Source organism: Citrus sinensis, chromosome 5, assembly GCF_022201045.2.
Source record: "Citrus sinensis cultivar Valencia sweet orange chromosome 5, DVS_A1.0, whole genome shotgun sequence".
NCBI classification, from domain to species: Eukaryota; Viridiplantae; Streptophyta; class Magnoliopsida; order Sapindales; family Rutaceae; genus Citrus; species Citrus sinensis.
In genome coordinates, this window is record NC_068560.1 from 422,526 (window position 1) to 448,111 (window position 25,586).

At 34.1% G+C, this 25,586-nt stretch overlaps 1 protein-coding gene and 1 non-coding gene across 2 annotated transcripts; both read right to left on the reverse strand.

Moving 5' to 3' along the window:
• Positions 1 to 1,396: 1,396 nt before the first annotated feature.
• On the reverse strand, positions 1,397 to 6,583 carry LOC102610962 (uncharacterized). The gene is made up of 9 exons (XM_006470739.4): positions 6,323 to 6,583; positions 5,967 to 6,222; positions 5,654 to 5,878; positions 4,992 to 5,251; positions 3,979 to 4,205; positions 3,464 to 3,586; positions 2,908 to 3,093; positions 2,064 to 2,201; positions 1,397 to 1,952 (listed from the first exon to the last, which is right to left on the reverse strand). Exons 1-9 carry the CDS (start codon positions 6,480 to 6,482, stop codon positions 1,656 to 1,658), a joined length of 1,872 nt encoding a protein of 623 aa, XP_006470802.2. The 5' UTR covers positions 6,483 to 6,583; the 3' UTR covers positions 1,397 to 1,655.
• Positions 6,584 to 16,054: 9,471 nt separating this feature from the next.
• Positions 16,055 to 16,158, reverse strand: LOC127902811 (small nucleolar RNA R71). The gene has a single exon (XR_008055449.1). It is a non-coding gene; the product is annotated as a small nucleolar RNA R71 (small nucleolar RNA).
• Between the last annotated feature and the right edge of the window lie 9,428 nt (positions 16,159 to 25,586).

Here is a 25,586-nt window from a genome sequence, read left to right on the forward strand (position 1 = left end):
GGGGGGGGAAAGGTAAAATAATTGTCTTAATTGTCACAAAACCCTAGTGTTTATTAATTAGACAATTACAACACCAATTTGTGTGAGGTGTGGATATCACAATCATTGGTCGCGGTCACGACAAAACTGAAGGAAGGGGCCACAGTCACCGTTGGATTCTATAACTCATTATTAAATTTCTATAACTCATTATTAAATAGGGAGGTCAAAATTTGACTGTCTGACTAGACCAGGACTCCCAGACCTTTCTTTGACCATCTGACTTTTCATTTATATTTCTACTTAACACATGATGAAATAAGACAAGCAATTAACTCTTTGTTATTCTTGTTGAGGTTGGTGTTGTTGTTATTTCAATTTTCTTTCCTTTAATTTTTTTTTTTAATTTCTTCTTCATCTTCCAATTAACATGCAGTGTGTGCCAGAATCCCGTGAATATTTTTGATCCTTCAGGAATTACAAACTCTGCAAGAGAAGTTGACTCTCCATGCGTTATATTTACCTCACAAATCATATATATGATTCTGTCGTCCTCCCTTTTAACTTATCTCTGCATGCATGTGATTCACATATAGTTCGGCCCCACATGAACACATATAATATCATATGAAAATATATGCATGAAAATGTGAACGTGACAGGCCAGGAAAGACGCATATGTGCATGTTACAAAATGGTAGTTGCAATGCAGATGAAGAAACGGCGGTGGCATTAACTATTAAATGGGGATTTCATTTAAGGCAGCGGTGAGTTTGTTTTATTTGATGAGACAGACAATGTGCTTGTGTGTGGGATCTTCTTTTACATATATCTAGGTATAATCTAATTGGTGGGATTAAATTCTCAGATGAGTGATTTTCAAACAATTTTATTTAACTGGACTACTGAGTTCGAACTCGATAAACATGATTCAAATTTTCTCTCTCAATTTTGTTTTACATTAATTAACATCATTCGAGATATAGATCAGTCTTAGAATGGGATGGGAGTGTATAAGTCAAAAAGTTTATCGGATAAACGCTAAAATAATGTGGTATACACTACGTACACGTACCTCCTAAGACTTTATAGCAAGCGTCCTTAGTTAAATTAAAACATTACTTAAAGTGTAACAATGATTAATACCTCGAAACAAATTATAATTATAGAATTAAAGAGACATTAATATATAAATAGGCACTAAAACCCTAAATATTTATTTGAAATAAAGTGATTGCCAAATCTAAGAGCCCCTTATAATCCCATTCAAAAAAAAAAAAGAGAGAGAGAATCAAATAAATAATTATATTTGACCCGCTAATTTGTCTTATCAACTTTCATTTCTTAATTAAGCTCACTAAAAATTCGAAAACAAATTTCAAAAGAGAGATGTTGAGATCATAAGAGCAAAAAAGCCTAAGACCGCCCCAATTGGCCAGTGCAAGCCCAAATTGATTGGAAAATTAATTAAAACTCGAGAAGGCCCAACCATTATACATAACATTCAGGAATACATAAAGAAATACCAACACTAAACACAACCATGCTCATTCACAACTTGCAAGCATTTACATTGAGGATGCCACCCTGCCTTTTTATATGAAAAATAATAAATTAAAAAAAAATTAATGGACAACAAATGGGATATAGTGAAGTTTTAGTTGTGTTCTTTCCTCTTACACGGGGACAGTTCTCTTATCAGAAAAGGTCCTCCCAACCTTTAGGCCAGTATTTTGGCGGCTACTGCTACTACTGCACTTTCTTGGTACTGACCTTTGCGTTATCCTAATGGGAATTCCTCCCAAGTCGAAGTCTTCCTTTAAAGATTTCGTCAAAAACCTAAGTTCTGCATCGGATAGCATTTTCTTCCCACTCAGAAAGGCAACAAATGTGGGAGGCCGAGCCTTCACTTGAGTAAAATATTTAATCTTAGGCTGGGCCGACTGATCTTTCCAAGAATGCCTGCCCATAACCTGATCACCAAACAGCCACAGCAAGGGAAAGAGCGTGTTTTATAACCAACATCACACACTTACAGTATTCAGAAAGGGAAAGGCCAAAAGCCAAAGGCATTTGATGCTGACCTTACGCAACCAACGGTTAAGACGAGATGTAGGCAGCCTTAAACACCATTTTTGGTAGGTATCAATGACCTGGTGCATGACAGCTATCCGGCCTCTTCCTTCTAATGCTGAAGTGAACACAACAGGTATTCCAGTTACCTGCCAGAAAAACCATGTGTTCATGCTGTTAAGTCACATAGTGTGTGATTTACTCTTGAACGTATAAAGATAAGACATAACAGGGGTGCCCTTTTATGCATATAATGTCAGTAACAGAGGATCATTCTGGACTGCCTACTTTCATTCATGCATGTTCTTTCTTCAAGATATTTTTTGTACCCCCTAATTCTTGTACTGAGTTTTTATTAAAGTGACAGCTCACTTCAAATTGCTTTTCTCCGTAAGAAAGTTTTGAAATCCAAATATCCAGACCAAGATAAACTTCCAAGCATCATAGAATTAACACAAATTTTCATATTTAGAGACCTCACCAGATAAATCTCCAAATTATCACTACCTTAATATTAAATCATTCATGCACAAAAAGCGAGAGTCGTTTTAATTCGCTGCTAGCCCTTTGAGCAAACCAACTCCTCAGTTTTTATTAGGAAATCATTTCCAAGCAACTAATACTTCTTACACTGCTTTTAAAGGAATATGTGTGCAGGTATAAAGAAACAAAATCCACTCCAGACAGAAGCAAGACATCTAAAATAAGAACCTGATTTAGCTATGATCAAATGCTATTCAATTGGCAGCCTGGGAATTTTACCATTGAACTACACTATGCTCTTGAGGACAAAACAAAAAATAACTAATAAACCACAAGGGATATGAGTACATAAAAATCCATAAAATGACGAACCTGAGGTATAACCATCTGAATTTCTTGTGGAACAGCTTCCTTGACCCTTTTATACAAGGCTGAGTTTTGTCTCCCACTTAGAAGGTCCATCTTGTTCACAATTACAACCAAACCACGTCCTTCTTCCACTGCTCGTCTCGCTATAACAACTTCTGCGTGTGTCATACTACGTCTAGCATTTGCGACCTGATCATTGTACGTGCGGTGAACATATAAGCATATATATCATCAATAGAGAAGAATCTGCTCTCAAGACCATGTTTTGTATATAATTTTTCACAATTTGTATTATCATATTGTGATGTGCCATTGGTTTATGTTAAACATGTCATCCACCGTAGTAGAGGACTCACATGATCCTACAAGAATCAAGCATATTAGAAAATTTTCTCAGTTTTAACAATTCCATTTACATTCACAATCACAAAGAACCATTAGGCTCGGAAATAATGATGGCACATCGAAACTTCATTGACACCAGATAGGATTGGCTTCAAGAAGCACATGCTCATAGCTTTGTTAGAACAATGCAGAAAGAATACCAGTCAGGACACACCTCTTCAGCATCAAGGACCAAAGCAACTACATGAGCCCTCATCAGATTCTTTCTTGATTGCATAACACTCAATGATGCCGGTCCTTTCTCTTTCTCTCTTTGCAGCCAACCTGCAGTATCAACCTGAATAATGGTAATTCACAATAACAACAAACAATAAGAAATTTTGACAGCAAGGAAGAATCCTAAAGTAGTTATGAACTAATACCAAAAATGCAATTTATTACCCAAAAACTGAGACCATATGGCATACTTTGCCTGGAATAATTAATTCAACTTACGTCATGACTAAAATCCAAAAGTGAGCAGAAAACTAAACAAAAATGCAATAATAAACAAAACCCTGAGATTCGAGAGATATCACTTCTCTATAACAGGTGTTTAACACAGTCCGTAAGGTTAAAAGACAGCATACAGAAAAGGACAGATTTATAAGCTTCATAGATGTATATTTAATAAACTCAACACAACTATATCATGATGTCAAATAAGGATTAAGAAAATCGAGCATGTACCAAATATACAGTTCTTCCTTGATATTCAAAATGCACTCTCACTGAATCTCTTGTCAAACCAGCCTCTGGACCCACCAGAACACGATCTTCTTGTAACAGAGCATTGAGCAAAGTTGACTTTCCAACATTTGGCCGTCCTACAATTGCTAACTGTAATGGCAACTTAGACTCATCATCCTCAGGAGAGGTAACATCCTGAGTGGAGCTATTGTTTTGAGTGCAGCTATCTACATAAGTCAAAAGGCAAGAAGGGGAAATAGAAGAAGAAAAGAGTGGTCATCTAAATGTCCATTTTGTCAAGAAAGCAATTTATAAGGGTAAAAAATTTTTATAAATAGATTGCCCATGCCATCTTCTTGTAACTTTACTATATTAAGATGGGAATCAATATAGGCATCTGCAAGTTAATAAAACCATTCTTCATCAAATAGTTTTAAAAAAGCAATTTTTTTAAGATAATAACAATGATTTGTTGATAAAATCTTCAACACAATGGAATCACTTCTATTAAAAAGCATCCATGGAACTTCAAAAGTTTCATCTGAGCAAAAGGTTATATATACATATGATGAAATAGAAATGAGATATGTAAATATAAAACACAAACATGTCTATTCCATGCCACTGGAGTTGTCAAACCACATCAAAAGTCTTGCGTAAGCCATTAAATGCATTCCAGGCCACTGAGACTGGACTAGGTATAACACTCCAAAAAATGCATATATGCAAGTTGCACTGCTCTCTTGCAAATAAACCTGACCATTATCTTAATTTCCAAAGACCAAAAACTCTTTGAACAGAAATTTATAATAATTCATGCTTTAGCATTGCTTATGAATATTTTTATTAAGCACTAACACAAAACCATTTATAGCGGACTAGTCAATGCTTCTTGAAAAATCAGAACTTAAGCTTTCTAAAACTTCCTTGAACTTTTAAGCAAAACATACAGAATATTCACTCAACATGTTTACAGGAAATACCAGGAAAAAGAGAAGTGTAAATGATCGTACCATTTAAAACTCGAAGCATATAATCTTCAACCGAAGGGCGAAGAGCTTCATATAGTTCTGTCATACCCAGTCCAGTCTCGGCAGATATAGCAATGGGGTCCCCAAATCCTAACATTAGGGATTCAGCAGCAGCTCCAGCAAGTGAGCCAGTGCCATTATGAAGTGATTCACATTTATTCATCGCTACTATAGGTTTGATTTGTGGGGCATGTTTACGTAACCACTTTCCAACCTCCAAATCTAAAGGATGCAATCCAGATCTAGCCACAAGAAAACACCAAGAAAGGATTCAAATTTTTGCACCAAAATTAGACAAGAACTAGCAATAATATACAACACCTTAGGAATGCTTTTCAATCAACACCGTACATAACAAACTTTCAGAAATACAGAGAAAAGCTCAACCTGATGTAAAAACTAAAATTCTGCAATCATATTAGAAACGACATGTAAAATCAGAAATTTTTCCATTTTCACCGGACAAATTGTTGTATTTGATGAATATGCATGTTACACCATTCTAGTCTCATTCAAATGAATTTAAATTTCATAAAAATCGACTGCTCCTAATCAAAAATTTGTCATCATGAACCTTTGATTGAAAAGTCAAGTCAAACACTCATGGATCACAAAATATGCAGAAACTCATCTATTAAACTTACCTCACATCAATCATGAAAATTGCAAATTGAGTCTTTGCAAGCACGTTTGCAGTCATCCCTGCTGTTCTATCAAGAATAGACCCAGAAGTCGCTTCAGTTTCCAAACCCGCAGAGTCCAAGACCTTAAACCGCAAATCCCCAAGTTTAGCAAGTCCTTCTCTGATGTCCCTAGTAACATGATCATCTGGAGTGTTGTAAACCAAAGCCTCCCTCCTCCTAATCAACCTAAAAACTCAACAAAATCCCATTTCACTAACATCCAAAACTCATAAGTTTACAAAAATGAATAATAAAACACAATATGCATACTAACCGATTAAACAAAGCTGATTTGCCCACATTAGGACGGCCAATGATCATGACAGTAGGAAGCAAATTAATGTCAATCTTGGTGAAATCCACTGGCTTCTCATACAAAGGCTTAACCTTGTGGTCTTCAACTACACCATCAGGCTCAGGCTCAACATGAGTATCTTCCAAAGCCTCATTTTGAACAACCCCACAAAATCCCCTGGGAACCTCAGGCAATAAATTACACTTCAAGCTTGAACCCACTTGATATAGTGATCCTGAGAACCAATACATGATTGAAACATTAACAAATAACAATAGAAAACACATGAAATCATAAAATGGAGATCCAAGAAACCGGGAAAAAAAAAAAAGCACCAGCGGCTGAAGCTCTAATATGGGAGTAATTATTGAGAGTGAAATTGAACGGCTTGCACAAGTTCACTGGGTTTGTTGACGAAGAGATGCTTCTGCCAAAGAGACCAAAACCAAGTGAACTCTTTCGGGCCAAAACGGCCCGAACCCATGAGTGAAACATCTGTTGTTAGGTTGCAACTGTAACTATTTCCACATGCCGAGAAGAAACGGAGGCTCTGCGCTAATTTTTGGCGGCGAAGAAGAACGCTTCCAAACGATGTCGTTTAAGAAAAACAACGATTTTTTAATCTATTAAAATGACATTTTTAACCCCTCTGTTTAATTTGGTCAAATGAATTTTTCGTAATTAACTTTTTAAAGTTTAAAAATAATTTTTTAAAATATTGTGATAAAAATAATTTATTGTGACAAGTTTTCTTATTTATAGTAAAATCTCAATAAATTAATAATGTGAGATCATACAAAATTTATTAATTTAAAAAATATTAATTAATCGATAAATTAAAAATTTATTAATTTATAAAGTGTATAAACAAGTCAATAAACTTATATTTAATCAACTTAAAATTTATTTTATTTTACCAACTTATTTAATTAAAAATGAATAAATCCACTAAAAATAGATTAAATTAACCCAAAGAATTTAAAATTTTTACAATTTAGAATTCAATCCTAAAACTTCTAGAAATAATATGTGAGATTAGAGAAAAGATCCAACTATATTTTATTTTCTTTTCTCTTTCATATTATTATTTGAGGATTCGTTGTTTCGGTTAACTTAATAATTTCTCTATAATTTAAGAAAACCTTTTTCGTTTTCAAATATAACTAAAAGACTAATATAAAATAAATTGTAATTGATGCCGTCAATGCTGATTTTTTCAAGTAAGCAGTTACTTTTAATTTTTTTTTTTAATGGAATTAATGGACGAAAAAGAGAAGCGGTGGAAGCCGTCGCCGTCATCTTCATCATCACCATCAGCAAATTGGAGCGATCTCCATCTCGAACAATCTCTTAGTTTTAGAGCACCATTTTGCTCTTCACGGCGTACGATTATTAAACTAAGAGCACGCATCATCATCATCATCCACTGCAATTCCTTGGCTCATGTTCCCTTTAAAACCAAAACCAAACGTTAATAATAATGTACATGCAGATGGCTGCCGCTTCTACAGAGTTGATGAAAGAATGTTTTACACTATAAATAACTGTGTTTACAGGGATTTTGGTAAGCGGCGTTGTATCGGATCATCTCACGGTTGGCTCGTGCTCTTAGATTGCGGACCCTTATTTGTTGAATCCATTCTCCGGTACCCGGATTCTGCGGAACTTTTCCGGACGTTGTGGGTCATCACGGCGATGGCTGCAACGTAATTTGAAGTGATCACAAAGATATATAGTGCTGCCGCACCGACGCGTTTCATGACAATCAAGGAAATCAAAGATTGTTTCTTCCATGAGTCCATTCTGTCAGCGAGTCCCTACTTTCAGGATAATGACTATGTAGCTGTAGCCATCTACAATGATAGATCAAAATGGTTCAATATTTCAAGGCCAAGAACATTATTGTTACTGCTATATAGCGATGTTATTTGGGTATCTCAAAATGGTACTAGTTCTGTTTATGCATTATCACTAAGTCCCGGAACAGGACGGTCGATTCGAAGCATGGGATTTCACGAAATTACAGAATGATTATAATGCTCCTCCTGTAAAAATAATGGGTTTGAATTTGAAGCCATCATTTCCAAAGTCATGGGATGTAGATACCAAGCCATGTCATGTGGCTGTAAACTCATACTTGGTAGAATCTAGGCAGTGGAGATATTTTGCTTCTTTTTATTTTGTTTATAGCCTCAAATTCCCTTTTTTATTTACAATAAATCAAAATTTTAAAATATAAAATTTGAATAAAATAATCAAATAAAAAATAACTTAATTTATATAATTAAAAATAAGATTTAATTAAATCATATTTTCCTACTAAGAGTCTCATTTTACTCTAACTATTATTATTTAATTAAGCATAATTGAAATAAAAATAATTGTTAAAGTTAAATTACACATAATTAAAATTAAAATAGCTAAAATTAAAATAATTATAAATTATAAACTTCTAAAAAAAATTAAATACAAAAAAAGAAAAGAAAATTTTTCTAAACTTCTGTCTTCTGTTCCTCCCTTTTAGGACTCTCCGCTTCATTCTCTAATTTTGCCATCTATAATCCCTTCCTCTTTTATAGACAACTAGCAATCTTATTTTTTTCTTTTTTTCTTATTTATTATTTTTTTATTTTTTATAATAATGACATAAAGAAAGAAATAAGGGATTGTCAAAAGTGGCTGCCACCACTTCACTATCCCTTGTCGATTGGCTTTTTTTTTTTTTTAATGCAATCCATTTTTTTTTTGTCTTCTTCATTCTTTATTCTTAAAATATATCTATAATTAAGATAAAATTAACATACTACAATTTAATTGAGCATAAAATTATATTAAGGGGGCATTAAGATAATTTATGAGATATGAGAGCATAAGTTGATACTGTAAGTGAAAAAATTATAATTTTAACATTTATTAAATATATACTTTCTAGTGTTACCCACATCGTGCAACCAATATTAATACAATATACATGGTGAGTTGTCATTCGGCTGATTTAATACTCTGTGAGCATCCAATATTTTCTCTAAACAAATATAAAACATAAATGGTATAACTAGAATTTTAGTTCGTTGGAGGCCATAATGGAAAAACTATTAACTTAATTAATAGGATGGCAATGAAATGAGATATGCCAATCTCAGTCTGTTCTCATATATTCAATTGGTACAAAAAAATTATCTCATTCCTATTCCGTTACAATAGACAAACTGTTAAACTTATAGGCAATCTCATTCTTATTCTGTTACAATAGACAAACTGTTAAACTTGTAGGCAATAACAAACTTCTGTAAAAAATGAGAGGGTCAATCATAAAATTCACATAAATTGAATAAAATTTCAAGGGAAAAAGACATCTACATTTCCAAGGTTTGAAGAAACAATGGCGAAACCCCAAATTTTCAAAAAACGACACTAACATGCCCAAGGTTTGGAGAAATGGTCATGAAGACCCCAAGTTCTCTAAAATGGATACTAAGACTCTTTTTTGACCATAATGTCATTTGACTCTATTAACCAAAAAATTGACTCTAATATTTTAAAATAAATAAAAATATAATATTAAAATAAATTTAATAATATATACATTTGAAAATAATTTCCATATTAAAAGATATTTTAATATTTTGCAATCTATTAGACATATTCTAGTATATTAAATTAAATTTTATTATAAATAAAAAAATAATATTAAAATAAAATGTAATAAAATTTGAATTATTTAACTTTAACAATATTAGTATTTGAGATTCTTTTTTTTATATTGTAAAATGCATTTAACCCGAATACTTATTTAAAATCTCTACAATAAATGCAAGTATATTATTAAAATAAATATAATAATTTTAAATATTTAAATTTATTTGAATATTAAAAATATTTTAATATATCAGTCTACTAGAGAGAGTATTATTTATATTTTATTTTATTTATTAAAAATTTTTAAAGTCAATTTTTTTGTTGTTACATTCAAAAGATATTATGATAAAAAAGAAGTCTTATATTGGTATCCATTTTCTGAAAAAACTTAAGGGTGTACATGATTGTTTTCCCAAATCTTGGGGCATAGATATCCTTTTTTTCAAAATTCAATACAAAATTTTAATTTTTCTCAAAATTTATCTTGGCTTAGGGGGATCGATAGGGCCACCCCAAAAGTGTAAATGGTTCACGATTGAATATTACACGCACACACATTTTGATTAGTCTTAACTGATATTGACATCATAAAGAAATATATGTATATCAAATAAGGTCTAAAAACATATAAATCAATCATCAATCTTATTAGCTCATCATATTAACAATTAAGACCCAAAATAAACTAGAAAAACAATTTCCTATACCATGGATCAACAACTTATTAAACAAAAATCATCAACGTATATAGAGTCCAAAATTCTCCAAATTAAAATTGCTAATTGAGCTACAAACCTCATCCGATAAATGGGGAAGAACCCATAATTGTCTTCATTTACTTTAGAGGAAAACTGAGAAAGAGCAAATCGTGCAGATACTTTTGGAGTTTGATGAATGCCTAAGATGTCAAGCTTGTGATAAATGTTGCCAACATACTAATTCTCAATGAAGTATACTTTATTCCATCACTTTGGCAAGACAATAGTTTCATTAATTCCAACAAAACAAGTATCATCTTCCAGTCCTGCAACCTAATTCCAGCAACCATTATGAGACTGAAAGACTCTCAACTATAAGGCTCTTGGCGGTGCATAAAAACTAAAAGAATGACTATATGCATGCTATAGTTCTACACCAATGGATCTCGGAATTAGTAAGAATTTTATATCCATCTTATGTAAGTAAAAAATCCTCCTACTTTTAGGATCAACCTTCACATACCAATTCACACTTGAAGATTATTCTCTGCAAACTTAAATCACCAAGATTCCATGCCTCAATGTTGAAATCCTCCAATGATGATCACATATTCTTAAACGGTCACATATTCTTAGAACAACAACACGTTTCTTATCATTAAGCAAAGCAATGCAATAAACAAATGAAGGAACACTGGGTATTGCATAATTGTTACTTTTTTTACTATTCTCGTATGATCATAGAATCCAAGATCAAATCTTTTTTTGAAATCAATAAATGAATCTATGAGACTAGGCAAGTTAATAATAGTTTTGGCAAAAGGGTTAAAAAACTTGATGTTAAATTCACCATCAATATACATGATTCTATCCTTTGCACTTTCAACACATTGTTTAAGAAAACATGTTGGATTATCATATTCATGCCCCAATTGTTTTTTCTACTAAGCAAAATCAACCAACAACGAAGAGTTAGAGTTTGATGAAGAAGAAGAGCTCTCACTTAAAATATGATATGGACCGACAATGAAATCATCAAGATATTACTTCTTCTTATATCTTCGATCAACAGAAACAATGACATTTTATTACAAGATTTCTTAATCTAAAAACCATCTTCTTGATGTAAACATTATTATGCAAGATACTTGGCATGGACATTCCAACCTAAGGTTTACTGTAGCTTTAATCATGTCGTCCTTTCATTCATTATTAGCTTGTGCCATTACATTATTCAATCTTTCTTCTTCTTCTTCTTCTATTGTCCTTGAACAATTCTTGATGATTTTCCCTTCATCTTTCTTGAAAACAAGTTTAAAAAAGATTATGAATAAAGATTTATTTAATGAGGGTTTTTGTTATTTCTAACAACAATGAGAGTTATTATATCTGCTCTCTCCCTTCAAATTATGTTATTGTTTTTTTTCAAGAACGGAGGCCTTGCTCTCTAGTTCAGGTTGGTAATGTTATTAGTTTTCATTTTTTTCGAGGAAAAAACTGTACAAATGTGTGTGAGCATATATTATTGATAAGTAACACTATTCATCAAAAAATTTATCCAAAACTTTTCATCCAAAGCAATGTAAAAGATGGCATTGGTGTAAAGTGTGTAAAAAATCACCTTAAAATTTTGAGAAAATTTTATATACATCACATCACATAATCTTCTCATTTTTGCTACAATTTTTGCAATGATTTCTAGACTAAGTTGCACTCTTCTTATCACTCAAATAGACAGTAAGAACAATTCGATGTACTAGTGTCAATTTAATTTAAGATCAGTTATTGAATTGCTCATTCAATAAGAATTCTTCATGTTATATGCTTAATTTGAAGACTCGAATCTTCACTATGTTTATCACGAAATTTTTGAGTCTCAAATGTATACTACATAATTTCACTACCTAAGCATCTTAAAAGTAAATCGGATTCATGATTTAATGTCTATATAATACGATGCACGGAATAATACATGTACAATAGATATGCATGATAAATGAACTACTTTGAAAAAGTCCCATATAAAAATTGTTAATGATGATCTCAATTTCTAAATTAACAATCATTGAATTTTAATTTTCTTTAACATTTTCTTTTAATGTATTTTTATTTTGTCAGTTGATGATAGAGATGAGAATGGGGAGGCGAGAGGATCGACATCCTATTACCCATCCATAATGTTATGTTTAAGTGTGTGTGTGTGTAACTCCTCATGTCCCCGTTATAATAATATAAATATATGAGGGGAGGGAATGAAGATATTGAAGGATACCCAATCCTTCAATAATTGACAACTTTATCTTTCAAACTTAATATAATCATATTATAGTAAAACCATAAAATAATATTTCTAACGCAAAAATATCAAAATAAACTAATGTCAATTAAAACATTGCCGTCAAACTCTGTTGATATCATTGATATTATAGCATAATCCATATGTGATTTGTCCACAATACACGAATATTAAATATAAATGATTGTCGATTTAAATATTTCGTCAAACTAAGTTAATAGCATCAATATTACAACGTAATTAATATGTGATTCGTCCACAAACAAAAAAAAGTGTTGTTTGTCTATATAATAGAACCAATGACAAATTTTATTCATGTCTTTACAGTATTTTTATAAATATTACAATTTTTTTTTGTTTACAAACATATTAATATATTTTAAATGTATTTTATTAAAAATTATGGAAAAATATAATAAAAGTTAAAAGGATTTGGATCATTTCTTTTTAATCTTATTTTTTCTAAGATTAATTTTGTAGGAGATTATAATATTTGTCACTTACATATAAAATTTTCCATTTTAAACCCAAAACACATCGTTTAGTAACTAATAACTATAATCCTAAAACTAATGGGAGTTTAATTTTAACGTTCGACTTCTTTTTTGTCCACTTTCTTTACACGTTATATAGCCTCTTTCATCTCTCACTGCTTCTTCAAAACCAGAAACTTAGGGTGCGATTGGAATTGAGGTGTTGTATTTTAAAAGTTATAGTTGCTGTGGAAAAAAAAAACTGTAACTATAAAACAAAAGTAAATAATATGTAGTAAATATAAAATTTAAACAATAATTTTAACAAAATTATTAAAGATATAATAGATTCTCCATTATACAAGTAAAAAATCATATCAATATAGTTTTTAAGTTACAACAGTTAGTGTTTATCAAACACTTTATTGCTGTAACTTTTAAGTTACAGCTGTCCAACCTCAATCCCGAACGCACTCTTAATTTGATAATGAAAAATTCCACTAATTAAAAAAAATGGCTGGTTAATTTAATTTAATTTTTTTTTTTCAATTTTGGAACTCTCTTGTTTCGCATCTCAGTTCCCTTCTGTTGGAGAATTTATGAACCGTAGGATTTCAACAATGAAAAGAAAACAGAAAAAAGGAGGGGAAAGTAATCCTAGATAACTATAATTCAAATAAATGTTGAGTGTTAGAAAATGCATATTTATAAAGGAGAAAACCGTCATTTTACATTTTAAGTCTTACTAACAACCCTTACTTTTATATATTTAACCTTCTTGTGATTTAATTACATGTGTTTTATTTTAATTAAGTATTTTATGTATTTTAGGGGCATTATAGTCATTTCACAATAAAGGAGAGATCAGACGGCAAAACGGACATCACTTTTGAACTCAGGACGGTCGAAAACCTTAGGAGGAGCATAAAAGGAAAAATGGCACTATTCACATGTACGGTACTATTCACGTGTACGGTACTGTATACGTTACTGTTCACGACACTGTTCATATAGACGGATGATGACGTGGCATTGACCGATGATGTGGCATTGACTGATGAGGTGTCACGATCCTGTTGGACTAAAATTCTTATGTACTGTTGATGGTGACGTGGCAGCATATCAGTGGACGAAAAATCTCGCGTACGGTGCATGCATCACACAGGATTATTTTCATCCAAACCGCGTTACTGTTCATCCGGGTCAAACCGCGTTACTGTTCAAAGTCGGGTCAAACCGTGTTACTGTTCATCCGCGTGGTCAAACCGTGGACTGTTGACTGATGACGTGGCGCAATCCTGAGCGTCCAAACTGTTTTTAATCCGATGGCCATGATTTACTCCATGTATCTATAAAAAGGGGGCCTCCCCCCCCTAATTTGAGATCTCTGAATCCATTTTTGGGATCCATTTTCTGTAATTCCCTCTCCATCTTGTATTTTCTTCGTATTTTAATAAATTCCCATTTTGCCCCTAGTTCAACTATGAGTGGCTAATTTTCTTTCAAGCTTGGGTTGAAGGTGAAGTCTCAACATGTGTCATGGGCTTAATTTGGTAAATTTATTTTCTCTTCCCCTCTAATTTTTGTGGATGTTTTGACTTCTCGTCGACAAATAATAATAGTCTTGTCTAGATACCGCCTTGGTTACACCGGCTCTCTAGTATAAGGTTATTATTATTTGGCACGATAAGCCCTTAGCACCATATTGATTAGAGCGTGGTTCATGAGGTGTGGATTCCCCCCTCATGATTTAATTGGCATTAATACGGATTATTTAGCCCATGATGCATGTTGATACGGATCCGGATACCCAAGTGCGTCATTTCAATAGAATTCTCTTCAATTTCTTCTCGCCATTTCAATACCAATTTTAGAATTTATTCTCGCCATTTTAATTTAAGTTGTAGCATATTTCAAATCATTTCCACCATAATTCCAACCACCCATTTACAAAATTAATTCTATATATAATTAAAATCCACCTCCTCGTGGGATCGACACTCGTCACCATTGATCTACACTACAATAGATTCGTGCGCTTGCGAGTACATTAAAATTTGCACAACAAGTTTTTGGCGCCGTTGCCGGGGAGGTAAGTAATTTTAATTCATAGAATTAATTTTTGTGAATAATTTCTTTTATTTGTTTTCTTGTATTTTTTTTATTATTAAAAAAAAAAGAAAAAGAAAAAAAAAGTGAATCTACATTTAAAGGTTAGTATTTCTTTTCTTTTTCTCTTCTTTAAAATTCTGTAATTTATTTTTCAATTTATTTTTCTTTGTAATTTTTTTTTTGTTTATCTTATTAATTTATTTTTAGTTAATTTATTTCACGTATTTGTTTTTGTGTATTTTTATAGAAAGGTTTTAATAGCGCAATAAGGTTAGTATCGTAATTTCTCCCTCTTCTTTATTTTTATTTGTTTTGTTCCCATCTTTATTTTTTGTTTTGTTTGCATCTTTATTTTTATTTTATTTATTTTGCATGCATGGTCGTAGGTCATTATTACCTAATCTTGAACCTATAGACCTTGAATTAGAAAAAACACTTCGCACACACAAACACGTTAAAAATAAAATGGATTTACAAGCACCACAGGAGAGGCCATTTAAGGACTATTTTAGTCCCTTAGCTAATTTGAGCACGTCATGCATAAGATACCCAAATGTAGCTGCTAGGAGTTTTGAATTAAAACCTAGTGTGTTAAATTGTCTCCCTACATTTTATGGCCTAGAAAATGAGGATCCATATAATCATTTGAATGATTTTCATGCCATTTGTCAAACATTCAAATATGAGAATTTTTCAGATGATGATGTTAAACTTAGACTATTCCCATTTTCTTTAAAAGATAGAGCTCGTTCATGGCTTAATACATTGCCTGCTAATAGCATTGCATCATGGGAACAAATGGTTACAAAATTTTTAAATAAATATTTCCCAGTGCATAAAACCAATGCTATTCGCAGGGAAATCTCGGAGTTTACCCAGAAAGATGACGAGCAATTTTTCGAAACATGGGAGCGATTCAATGGGCTACTCTTGAAGTGTCCACATCATGGGTACGAGAAATGGCACCAATGCCAATACTTTTTGGAGGGATTATTGCCGAATGTGCAAGAATGGCTAATGGCAACAAGTGGAGGAGAGCTAATGTTAAAAAGTGCATCAGAGATTTGGGAATTCTTCCAGCGACAAGCAGATAATTCCCAACAACGGAGTCGATCACTCAGGACTACTAGAAGAATTAAAGGAGTGAATGAGGTTCAAATTGGCGAATCAACTTCAGGAATAAAAGAAGTCAAGGAGATGGTTGAAGGTCTTGCTCGACAAATAGCATCGTTATCGACTGCTAAATCAACTGAACCACATGACCTTGACTCATACTCAGATCAAGCCAATGCCATAGGTATAATGAGAAAACCATCAAATTACAACCCATACTCCAACACATATAATCCTGGATGGAGAGATCACCCTAATTTTTCATGGTCTCAAGGATTCCAACAGAATGGACCAGCAGCTCCAGCTCCACCAATGCAACAAATTCCTCAAGTTCCTCAAGCCTCTCAGCCACCATTTAGACCATACAATCAGAACAAGAATTACTCTCAGCCCAGACCATGGGAGGATTCATTCCAGAATCTTAAGAATCTTACTCACTCTACGATTGAGCAACAGAACCGCACCATTGATGGACTACGAAATGAGTTGAGAGCAGGCTTCAACTCACAAGCTCAATCGGTTTCAAGCCTCGAGAAGATGGTGGGACAACTTGCTTCTTCAGTTCAAACCTTGGCAATGACCGTTGAGAAAGGTAAGTTTCCAAGTCAACCAGTGCCTAATCCTAAAGGAGTACATGAAGCAAGTACCAGTTCACCACAACAGCATGGAGAGGTCAAAGCAGTAATGACCTTGCGAAAAGGAAAAGAAGTCGACAACAAGGTGGAGATGCCAGTGACAAAAGAAAATCAAATTGTACCTGTGAATGTTGAGGACTCATCACCGGAGGAAAAAGAAGAAACCAACCCACAAGAATACATTCCGAAAGCTCCATTTCCTCAGAGGTTAGCGAAAGGCAAGAAGGGAAAATCCACAGGTGAGATTCTTGAAATCTTCAAACAGGTAAGTGTTAACATCCCTTTGCTTGATGCTATTAAACAAGTTCCATCTTATGCCAAGTTTCTTAAAGACCTTTGTACTAAAAAGAGAAATATGCATGTTCAAAAGAAGGCATTTTTAACAGAAAACGTTAGTTCTATACTCCAACATAAAATTCCTTTAAAATGCAAAGACCCAGGCTCCCCCACTATCTCATGTAGTATAGGGAACCACACAATTGAGAATGCTTTGTTGGATTTAGGAGCTAGTGTAAATTTATTGCCTTACTCTGTGTTCGTGAAACTTGGACTTGGAGAATTACACCCAACTCCAGTGGTGTTACAACTTGCAGATCGGTCCACAAAAATATCTCGTGGTATTGTGGAGGACGTGCTTATCCAGGTAGACAAATTTTATTTTCCTGTTGACTTCATTGTAATTGACACTCAACCAATACAGGATTCAAGGAAGCACATCCCCATTATTCTAGGCCGACCTTTCTTGGCAACTGCGGATGCTCACATTCAATGCAGGACCGGAAATATGCAGTTGTCCTTCGGCAACATGACTATGGAACTGAACATCTTCAACATTGCCAAACAACCTCACAGTGCAGATGATGGAATTGTTGATGTGGATTTAATAGAAACAATAGTTGATAATACTTTTCTTTCAAACCTTAGTGATGATCCTTTACAGACATGCTTAACTCACTTTGGTTTTGATTTTGATATTGACAGATCAGTTGATGAGGTCAACGCCCTGCTTGACTCAGCACCATCTATGGACACTAATAAATGGAAGTCAAGAGTTGAGCAACTAGCACCATCAGAGAAGCAACTCATTCCATCATCAGAATCACCACCGAAACTCGAGCTCAAACCATTGCCCAACACTTTGGAATATGCGTTTTTGGGAGAAGAAAGTACTCTGCCGGTAATCATCTCATCATCCCTAAATGACGAACAAAAAGGTAAGTTGTTGGATGTTTTAAAAGAGCACAAAGAAGCATTAGGATGGACCATAGCAGATATTAAAGGTATAAACCCAGTAGATTGCATGCATTACATTCACCTTGATGAAAATGCTAAAACTACTAGGGAGATGCAACGTCGGTTAAATCCTAACATGAAAGAAGTTGTTAGAACTGAGGTCCTTAAGCTATTAGATGCAGGTATCATTTACCCCATTTCTGATAGTTCATGGGTCAGTCCTGTGCAAGTTGTCCCCAAAAAGTCAGGAATCACAGTAGTTACGAATGCTGATAATGAATTGATACCCACTAGAGTAACTACAGGATGGCGTGTATGTATTGATTATAGGAAGTTGAATTCTGTCACACGTAAAGACCATTTTCCTTTACCATTTATTGATCAAATGCTTGATAGATTAGCAGGCCATGAATTTTATTGCTTTCTAGATGGTTACTCAGGATATAATCAGATTCCCATAGCACCAAAAGATCAAGAGAAAACTACTTTCACTTGCCCTTTTGGCACATTTGCATATAGGAGAATGCCATTTGGATTATGTAATGCACCTGCTACATTTCAACGATGCATGTTGAGCATTTTTTCTGATATGGTTGAACGATTCCTTGAAGTCTTTATGGATGACTTTTCTGTCTTTGGTGACTCGTTTGATCAATGTTTACATCATCTAACACTAGTTCTGCAGAGATGTATCGAGAAGAACTTGGTCTTAAATTGGGAGAAATGCCATTTTATGGTAAAACAAGGTATTGTTCTCGGTCACATCATTTCGAGCAAAGGTATTGAGGTTGACAAAGCCAAGGTGGATCTCATTTCTAATCTTCCTCCACCCAAAACAGTCAGAGAAGTAAGATCTTTCCTTGGGCATGCTGGTTTCTATAGACGTTTCATTAAAGATTTTAGCAAAGTTTCTAGACCCTTATGCAATTTACTTGCTAAGGATGTACCTTTTATCTTTAATGATTCATGTCTTATGGCGTTTGAAAAATTAAAACAGTTGTTGACATCATCACCCATCATTCAGGCCCCAAACTGGAACTTACCATTTGAGCTCATGTGTGATGCATCTGATTATGCAGTAGGAGCAGTATTAGGACAAAGAGTTGATCGAATTCCCCACGTTATTTACTATGCTAGTATGACATTGAATGATGCACAGTTGAACTATTCAACTACTGAAAAAGAAATGCTAGCAGTAGTATTTGCATTAGAGAAATTTCGATCTTATCTCATTGGTTGTAAAATAATCGTGTTCACAGATCATGCTGCTCTTAAATATCTTCTCACAAAGAAAGATGCAAAAGCTAGACTAATTCGTTGGGTGTTACTTTTGCAGGAATTTGACTTGGAATTCAAAGATAAGAAAGGGTCAGAAAATGTTGTGGCGGACCACCTCTCTCATCTCCATTTTGACACAATAATAGAACAATTACCATTAAATGAGTCATTTCCAGATGAACAATTAATGAGTGTGGAAGTATTACCTTGGTATGCTGATATAGTTAATTATCTTGTTACAGGTAAACTTCCAGAGCATTGGACCAAGCAAGACAAGGCTAAATTCTTTGCAGAGATAAAGAATTTCTTTTGGGATGACCCGTATTTGTTCAAGTATTGTGCGGATCAAATTGTTAGACGATGTGTCCCAGAAAGTGAAATTCAGAATATCCTTTCATTCTGCCATGAACAAGCTTGTGGAGGCCATTTCAGTGCTAAGAAGACAGCGACTAAAGTTTTACAATGTGGTTTCTATTGGCCATCTATATTTCGAGACGCTTACACTTTCTGTTCTTCATGTGATAGGTGTCAACGAATGGGGAGCATTACACGAAGGAACATGATGCCACTAAATCCAATTTTAGTGGTTGAGATTTTTGACGTATGGGGTATCGACTTCATGGGACCCTTTCCCCCTTCTTTTGGCCATCAATACATATTGGTTGGTGTTGACTACGTCTCAAAATGGGTAGAAGCAATTCCATGTAGAACCAATGATCACAAGGTGGTGATAGGATTTTTGAAAAACAACATTGTCTCACGCTTTGGATTCCCTCGAGCAATAATCAGTGATGGTGGTGCCCACTTTTGTAACAAAGCATTCAAAGCACTTTTGACAAAGTATTCAATCACACACAAAGTGGCAACCCCGTATCATCCGCAAACCAGTGGCCAAGTTGAGATCTCCAATCGAGAAATAAAGCACATATTAGAAAAAACGGTGAGGCCAGACAGAAAAGATTGGTCATTAAGACTTGATGATGCATTATGGGCATATAGAACGGCTTTCAAGACCCCGATTGGGATGTCACCCTACAGGCTAGTGTATGGAAAAGCTTGCCACCTACCTGTGGAACTCGAGCATCGTGCATATTGGGCCATCAAGAAATTCAATTTTGACATGCAGCAAGCCAGCTCAGAAAGAAGATTACAGCTGGCAGAACTTGAAGAAATTCGCAATGATGCATACGAAAACGCCAAGATTTACAAGCAACGAATGAAAGTCTTCCATGATAAGCAAATTATGAGAAAATCGTTCACTCCAGGTCAGAAAGTGCTTTTATTCAATTCTCGCTTGCACCTATTCCCAGGTAAGTTACGCTCTCGTTGGTCTGGCCCATTTATTGTTCATACTGTTTTTCCACATGGGGCAATTGAAATTAAAGACCCAAAGAATGGTGTCACGTTTAAAGTTAATGGTCAAAGATTAAAGCCATATCTAGAGTACCAACCACATGAAGAAGACACCGAAATAAATTTGAGTGACCCACCAAATTTGAATTGATTTTTTTTTCTCTTCATTGATTTGATTTTTCTTTTTTTCTTTTTATTATTATTCTTTTGCTAATTGAAATTGTTTTTGCATAAGTGTGTTTATTTTACCATTAAGTTTTCTCTTATCATTTTTAATCATGAGTCTCATACTTAGACCGTTCCTCCTGAACATTCTTAAACCACTTCAACGTGTCAAAACTCATCTCAAAAGACAGATTCAATTTTGTAAAACACATCGCATTTGGGCTCTACAACCACCAGAGTTAGTAGCCTATGTTGAGGGTTTAGAACACCAACTCAGAGACATTGAGAGAAGTGTTTACGACATCCAGTTGGAGCTTGAGGTAAATTCAATAAGAGGACGATTTTAATTTTCTTTGTGTGTTTTAATTTGTTTTTCTATTTGTGTGCTTTAGTTTGTTACCCCGGTGAAGTGGCGGATAACGGTACTCCGTGACAATCAAGTCGGTTACTTCAGTTTCCCATAATAACTGATATTCTGAGGCGAAGGTATGGACAGAAACGAGATTCTAGCGAAGCTTCACAAGCGATTCCCTTCACTTCCTCAGAATGCCCTCCTTACGATCTATAAAGCTCGGTCCGAACGCATGCGATTACTCATGAGGAATAACATACCTGCTGACATCCGTTGGTTAATCGAGGCTAAAGTACGATCGGCAGGTGAGTTAACTCCAAAATTTATTGCATACATGCCTGGTTGTGGTAAAGGAAATTATGCAAGAAAACGACGAGCTCGAAGAATTTCTATTGCTTGTCATAAGTGTGCCAGAATGAGTTGCAATAAAAACCCATGTTCTTTAGGAATGGTGTCTGATAACAGGGAAGATAAGATTCAATTCATTAGGGATGGCTTGAATAAGGAGTCATTGGATGATATCCTTTTGTCTCTTGAAACGCATCCCAGTGGATATGTGCAAGGAGCGATTCTCCAGTTATGGCCATTATTCCAGAAAGAGCATGCACGATATAGTCTCGGGAATCTGACTATAAACGACCCTGTTTGCCAGTTTATAAGAGAACTGGATAGGAAGCCTATCCTCGACCCATAGAGGGGGTTCAAGCCGTTTCTGGACGTAAAACCAGAGGAAGATGTGAGCCACAGTCGCAACTACCTGTAAATATCCTTTTACTTTATTGTTATTTTATTTCACTATTGTCTTATTGTTTGCATTATTGTCTTTAATAATTTTATTACTGTTTGCTTTTTCCTTTTTACTGTTTTCTTTTTGACTTGCGAGCACGTGCTTTACGCGTTATTTGACACTGACATATTACCTCATACACAACCATGACCCACTATCACCGAGATTCTTAAATGTGATTTTCTTTTTGTCAAGCACTCACAAATTGTTTTCGAGAAGTATCACAATGGCAGCTACCCCCAATAGACAATTCAAGAACATTTGTGTGCTTTCTGGATTTACCTATGGCAAACATAAAGAGTTCGTTGAGGCAGCCATAGATCTTGGTCGAAGCATAGCAGCGAGAAAATTACACTTGGTGTATGGAGGAGGTAATCGAGGGTTATCAAAAATGGTCTCAGAAGCAGCTTTTATCAGAGGAAGTCAAGTGTTAGGCATCATCCCAAGAGTCTTAAAACCATTGGGCAGTTCGTCTGACTCATCAACTGGAGAAGAGTTAGTCGTCTCAGGTATGCAAGAAAGAATAACTGAAATGCTTAATCATGCTGATGCTTTTATTTTCCTTCCAGGAGATCTTGCAACACTAGAGGCACTTATCACGCTAGCATCTTGGGCCCATCTGCACATCCACCAGAAACCCATCGGTTTGTTAAATGTCAATAACTTTTATGATGGCTTTATCGCATTTCTTAACCATGCAATAAAAAACTATTTCATTCCCTCTAATGCGAAAAAACTCTTTATTTGTGCTCACACTGCTAATGAGCTACTTGATATGTTACAAGCTTATCGACCGGAGCCAGACCCCTGGACCTTTGTGTTGGAGCGTCCAAATAATGATGGTAACAGTAGCCGCAGTAAGAAGTACAAATTAGATTTAACTCTCCGCCTGTAAATATTTTCTTCTGTGTTGCACCACCCAGGTGATGTCTTCTAAACTCTACTTCTTTCATTTCAAACATTGAGGACAATGTTTCGTTCTGGTTGGGGGGAGGGAATAGTCGACAATTGTGGAATTTTGGTTAAGTTTTTACTAATTTTTTGTTGTAGAAACTAACTGTTGCTAACTTTTTGTGTTGAAGATGGCTGAATATGGAGTGTAGTTACTCTAGAAACGCATCTTCATTGTTTAAAAAAAAAATTCAAAAAAAAAAAATTCAAAAAAAAAAATTTTCAGACATTTTCTTTTTCTTTATTATGTGTTTATGTTTATTTTTCTTCTTTAATTTCTCCTCTATAAATATACATTTTCCAACTTTTGAGTCAAAGATGGCTGAATATGGAGTGTAGTTCCTCTAGAAGCGCATCTTCTTTTAAAAAAAAAAAAATCATTTTCGTTTTCTATCATTTTACGTGTAACTTTTCTAATTAGTTTTTATGCATCATTTTCACATTTCTGCATGCATATTTTCCTTTCATGTTTAGAATAGGTTGGGGGGTAGAATGATGTTTAAAAAAAAAAAAATTGTGTGATTTGTTTTAACATTGGATGACATGATTAATTTCAAATTTTAGTATTTGTATTATCTTTGGTCTTAAGTGATGTTACGCTATGTTTGCTACTTTACATGTTGATGTCGGAGACAAATGTGAGTTGCTTGAAGGAATGAACATGTCATAATAAGTACCAAGTGAGTTTTTGAGCCTATTATTTTTCTTGGAGAATAACCCTTTTGCCCACTCTTTATACAGCTTAGCAGTTTATTATTTTATACACGATCTCTAAATTACTTTTGAGTTAACCCTTAAAAAAAAATTGTAAAATAAAAAAAAAAGAGAAAAAAGAAAAAGAAAAAAGAGTGTGTTGCTACATTTGGAGGCCCATCTAACTAGTAGATATGGAAAATTATTTAGAGCCCTAAAAGACGATGGAGAGGCCATCTTTGATCCGTTTGAGCCTTTCAAGCCATCCCTTTTATTTAATATCCATAGTTAACCCTTTTGAGCCTTTAAAAAAAAAAAAAACATTTTCTTTGTCAACTTATCATCTTGACCCACTCCGATTTGGAGTATTACCTGATATCTTATAAGTTCCATCACCTATGTATGTTTGAGAAAATGTAAATAATTATTTTGTTCAGTGAAGTTATGCCAAATAAAAGCAAAAAAAAAAAAACAAAAAAAAAACAAAAACAAAAACAAAAGTTGTTGTTTCAAAAGAATAAAAATAGGTGAAATCCACCTTGCAACTTCAAAAAAAAAAAAAAAAATTCTCTGTATTTTTCTCAAACATACACTTTGTTTTCCTTATTTTCCTTCTTTGTTAGCCATGTCCCTAGCCTACGTTTCGTCCTAATAAAAGTCCTTCTTGATTTTAGGGAACTATAGTTTGAAGTAGAAGCTAGTTATATGGGCTAAAAAGATGTAGTGATGCATAATTAAAAAAAAAAAAAGATAAATAAAGTGGGTTGACTAACATTTTATTTGACTTGAGATCGTATTATTTCTAAGCTGAGGGCATATTTATTTCATCTTGGTGAGAGCATGTGATATCACTTCTTTATTATTTTCTCTCTCAATTACCATTCATTGGAGTGACTATTTTTATTGGGATTAATTTATTTGTGAGAGTGTCACTACTTCCAGTGAGATTTTGGGGTTTGACATGTCATTCTTGAGAGTAGCTAAAACAAAGTCTACTGGGCTAATTCATGTGGATGGTTGATGTGGGTGTGATGTTGCTTTAGACTGGAGATAATGCTTATACTTTTATTTGATTGCTATCATTAATCTGATGGAATAAATACGAGTGTTTCTATTAAAACAAAAAAAAAATTATTTTGAATTTGAATTTTGTTTTCGCTTTATTTGCTAGGGACTAGCAATAAGCTGGTTGGGGGGTGTGTTGAGTGTTAGAAAATGCATATTTATAAAGGAGAAAACCGTCATTTTACATTTTAAGTCTTACTAACAACCCTTACTTTTATATATTTAACCTTCTTGTGATTTAATTACATGTGTTTTATTTTAATTAAGTATTTTATGTATTTTAGGGGCATTATAGTCATTTCACAATAAAGAAGAGATCAGACGGCAAAACGGACATCACTTTTGAACTCAGGACGGTCGAAAACCTTAGGAGGAGCATAAAAGGAAAAATGGCACTATTCACATGTACGGTACTATTCACGTGTACGGTACTGTGTACGGTACTGTATACGTTACTGTTCACGACACTGTTCACATAGACGGATGATGACGTGGCATTGACCGATGATGTGGCATTGACTGATGAGGTGTCACGATCCTGTTGGACTAAAATTCTTATGTACTGTTGATGGTGACGTGGCAGCATATCAGTGGACGAAAAATCTCGCGTACGGTGCATGCATCACACAGGATTATTTTCATCCAAACCGCGTTACTGTTCATCCGGGTCAAACCGCGTTACTGTTCAAAGTCGGGTCAAACCGTGTTACTGTTCATCCGCGTGGTCAAACCGTGGACTGTTGACTGATGACGTGG

Excerpts from the sequence above, each read along its gene's own strand:
- LOC102610962 (XM_006470739.4), bottom strand. The coding sequence starts at position 6,482 with ATGTTTCACTCATGGGTTCGGGCCGTTTTGGCCCGAAAGAGTTCACTT. Across the intron at positions 6,223-6,322 it reads TATTAGAGCTTCAGCCGCTG|GATCACTATATCAAGTGGGT; the intron begins GTGCTTTTTTTT and ends ATTGGTTCTCAG. Across the intron at positions 5,879-5,966 it reads AAATCAGCTTTGTTTAATCG|GTTGATTAGGAGGAGGGAGG; the intron begins GTTAGTATGCAT and ends TTGAGTTTTTAG.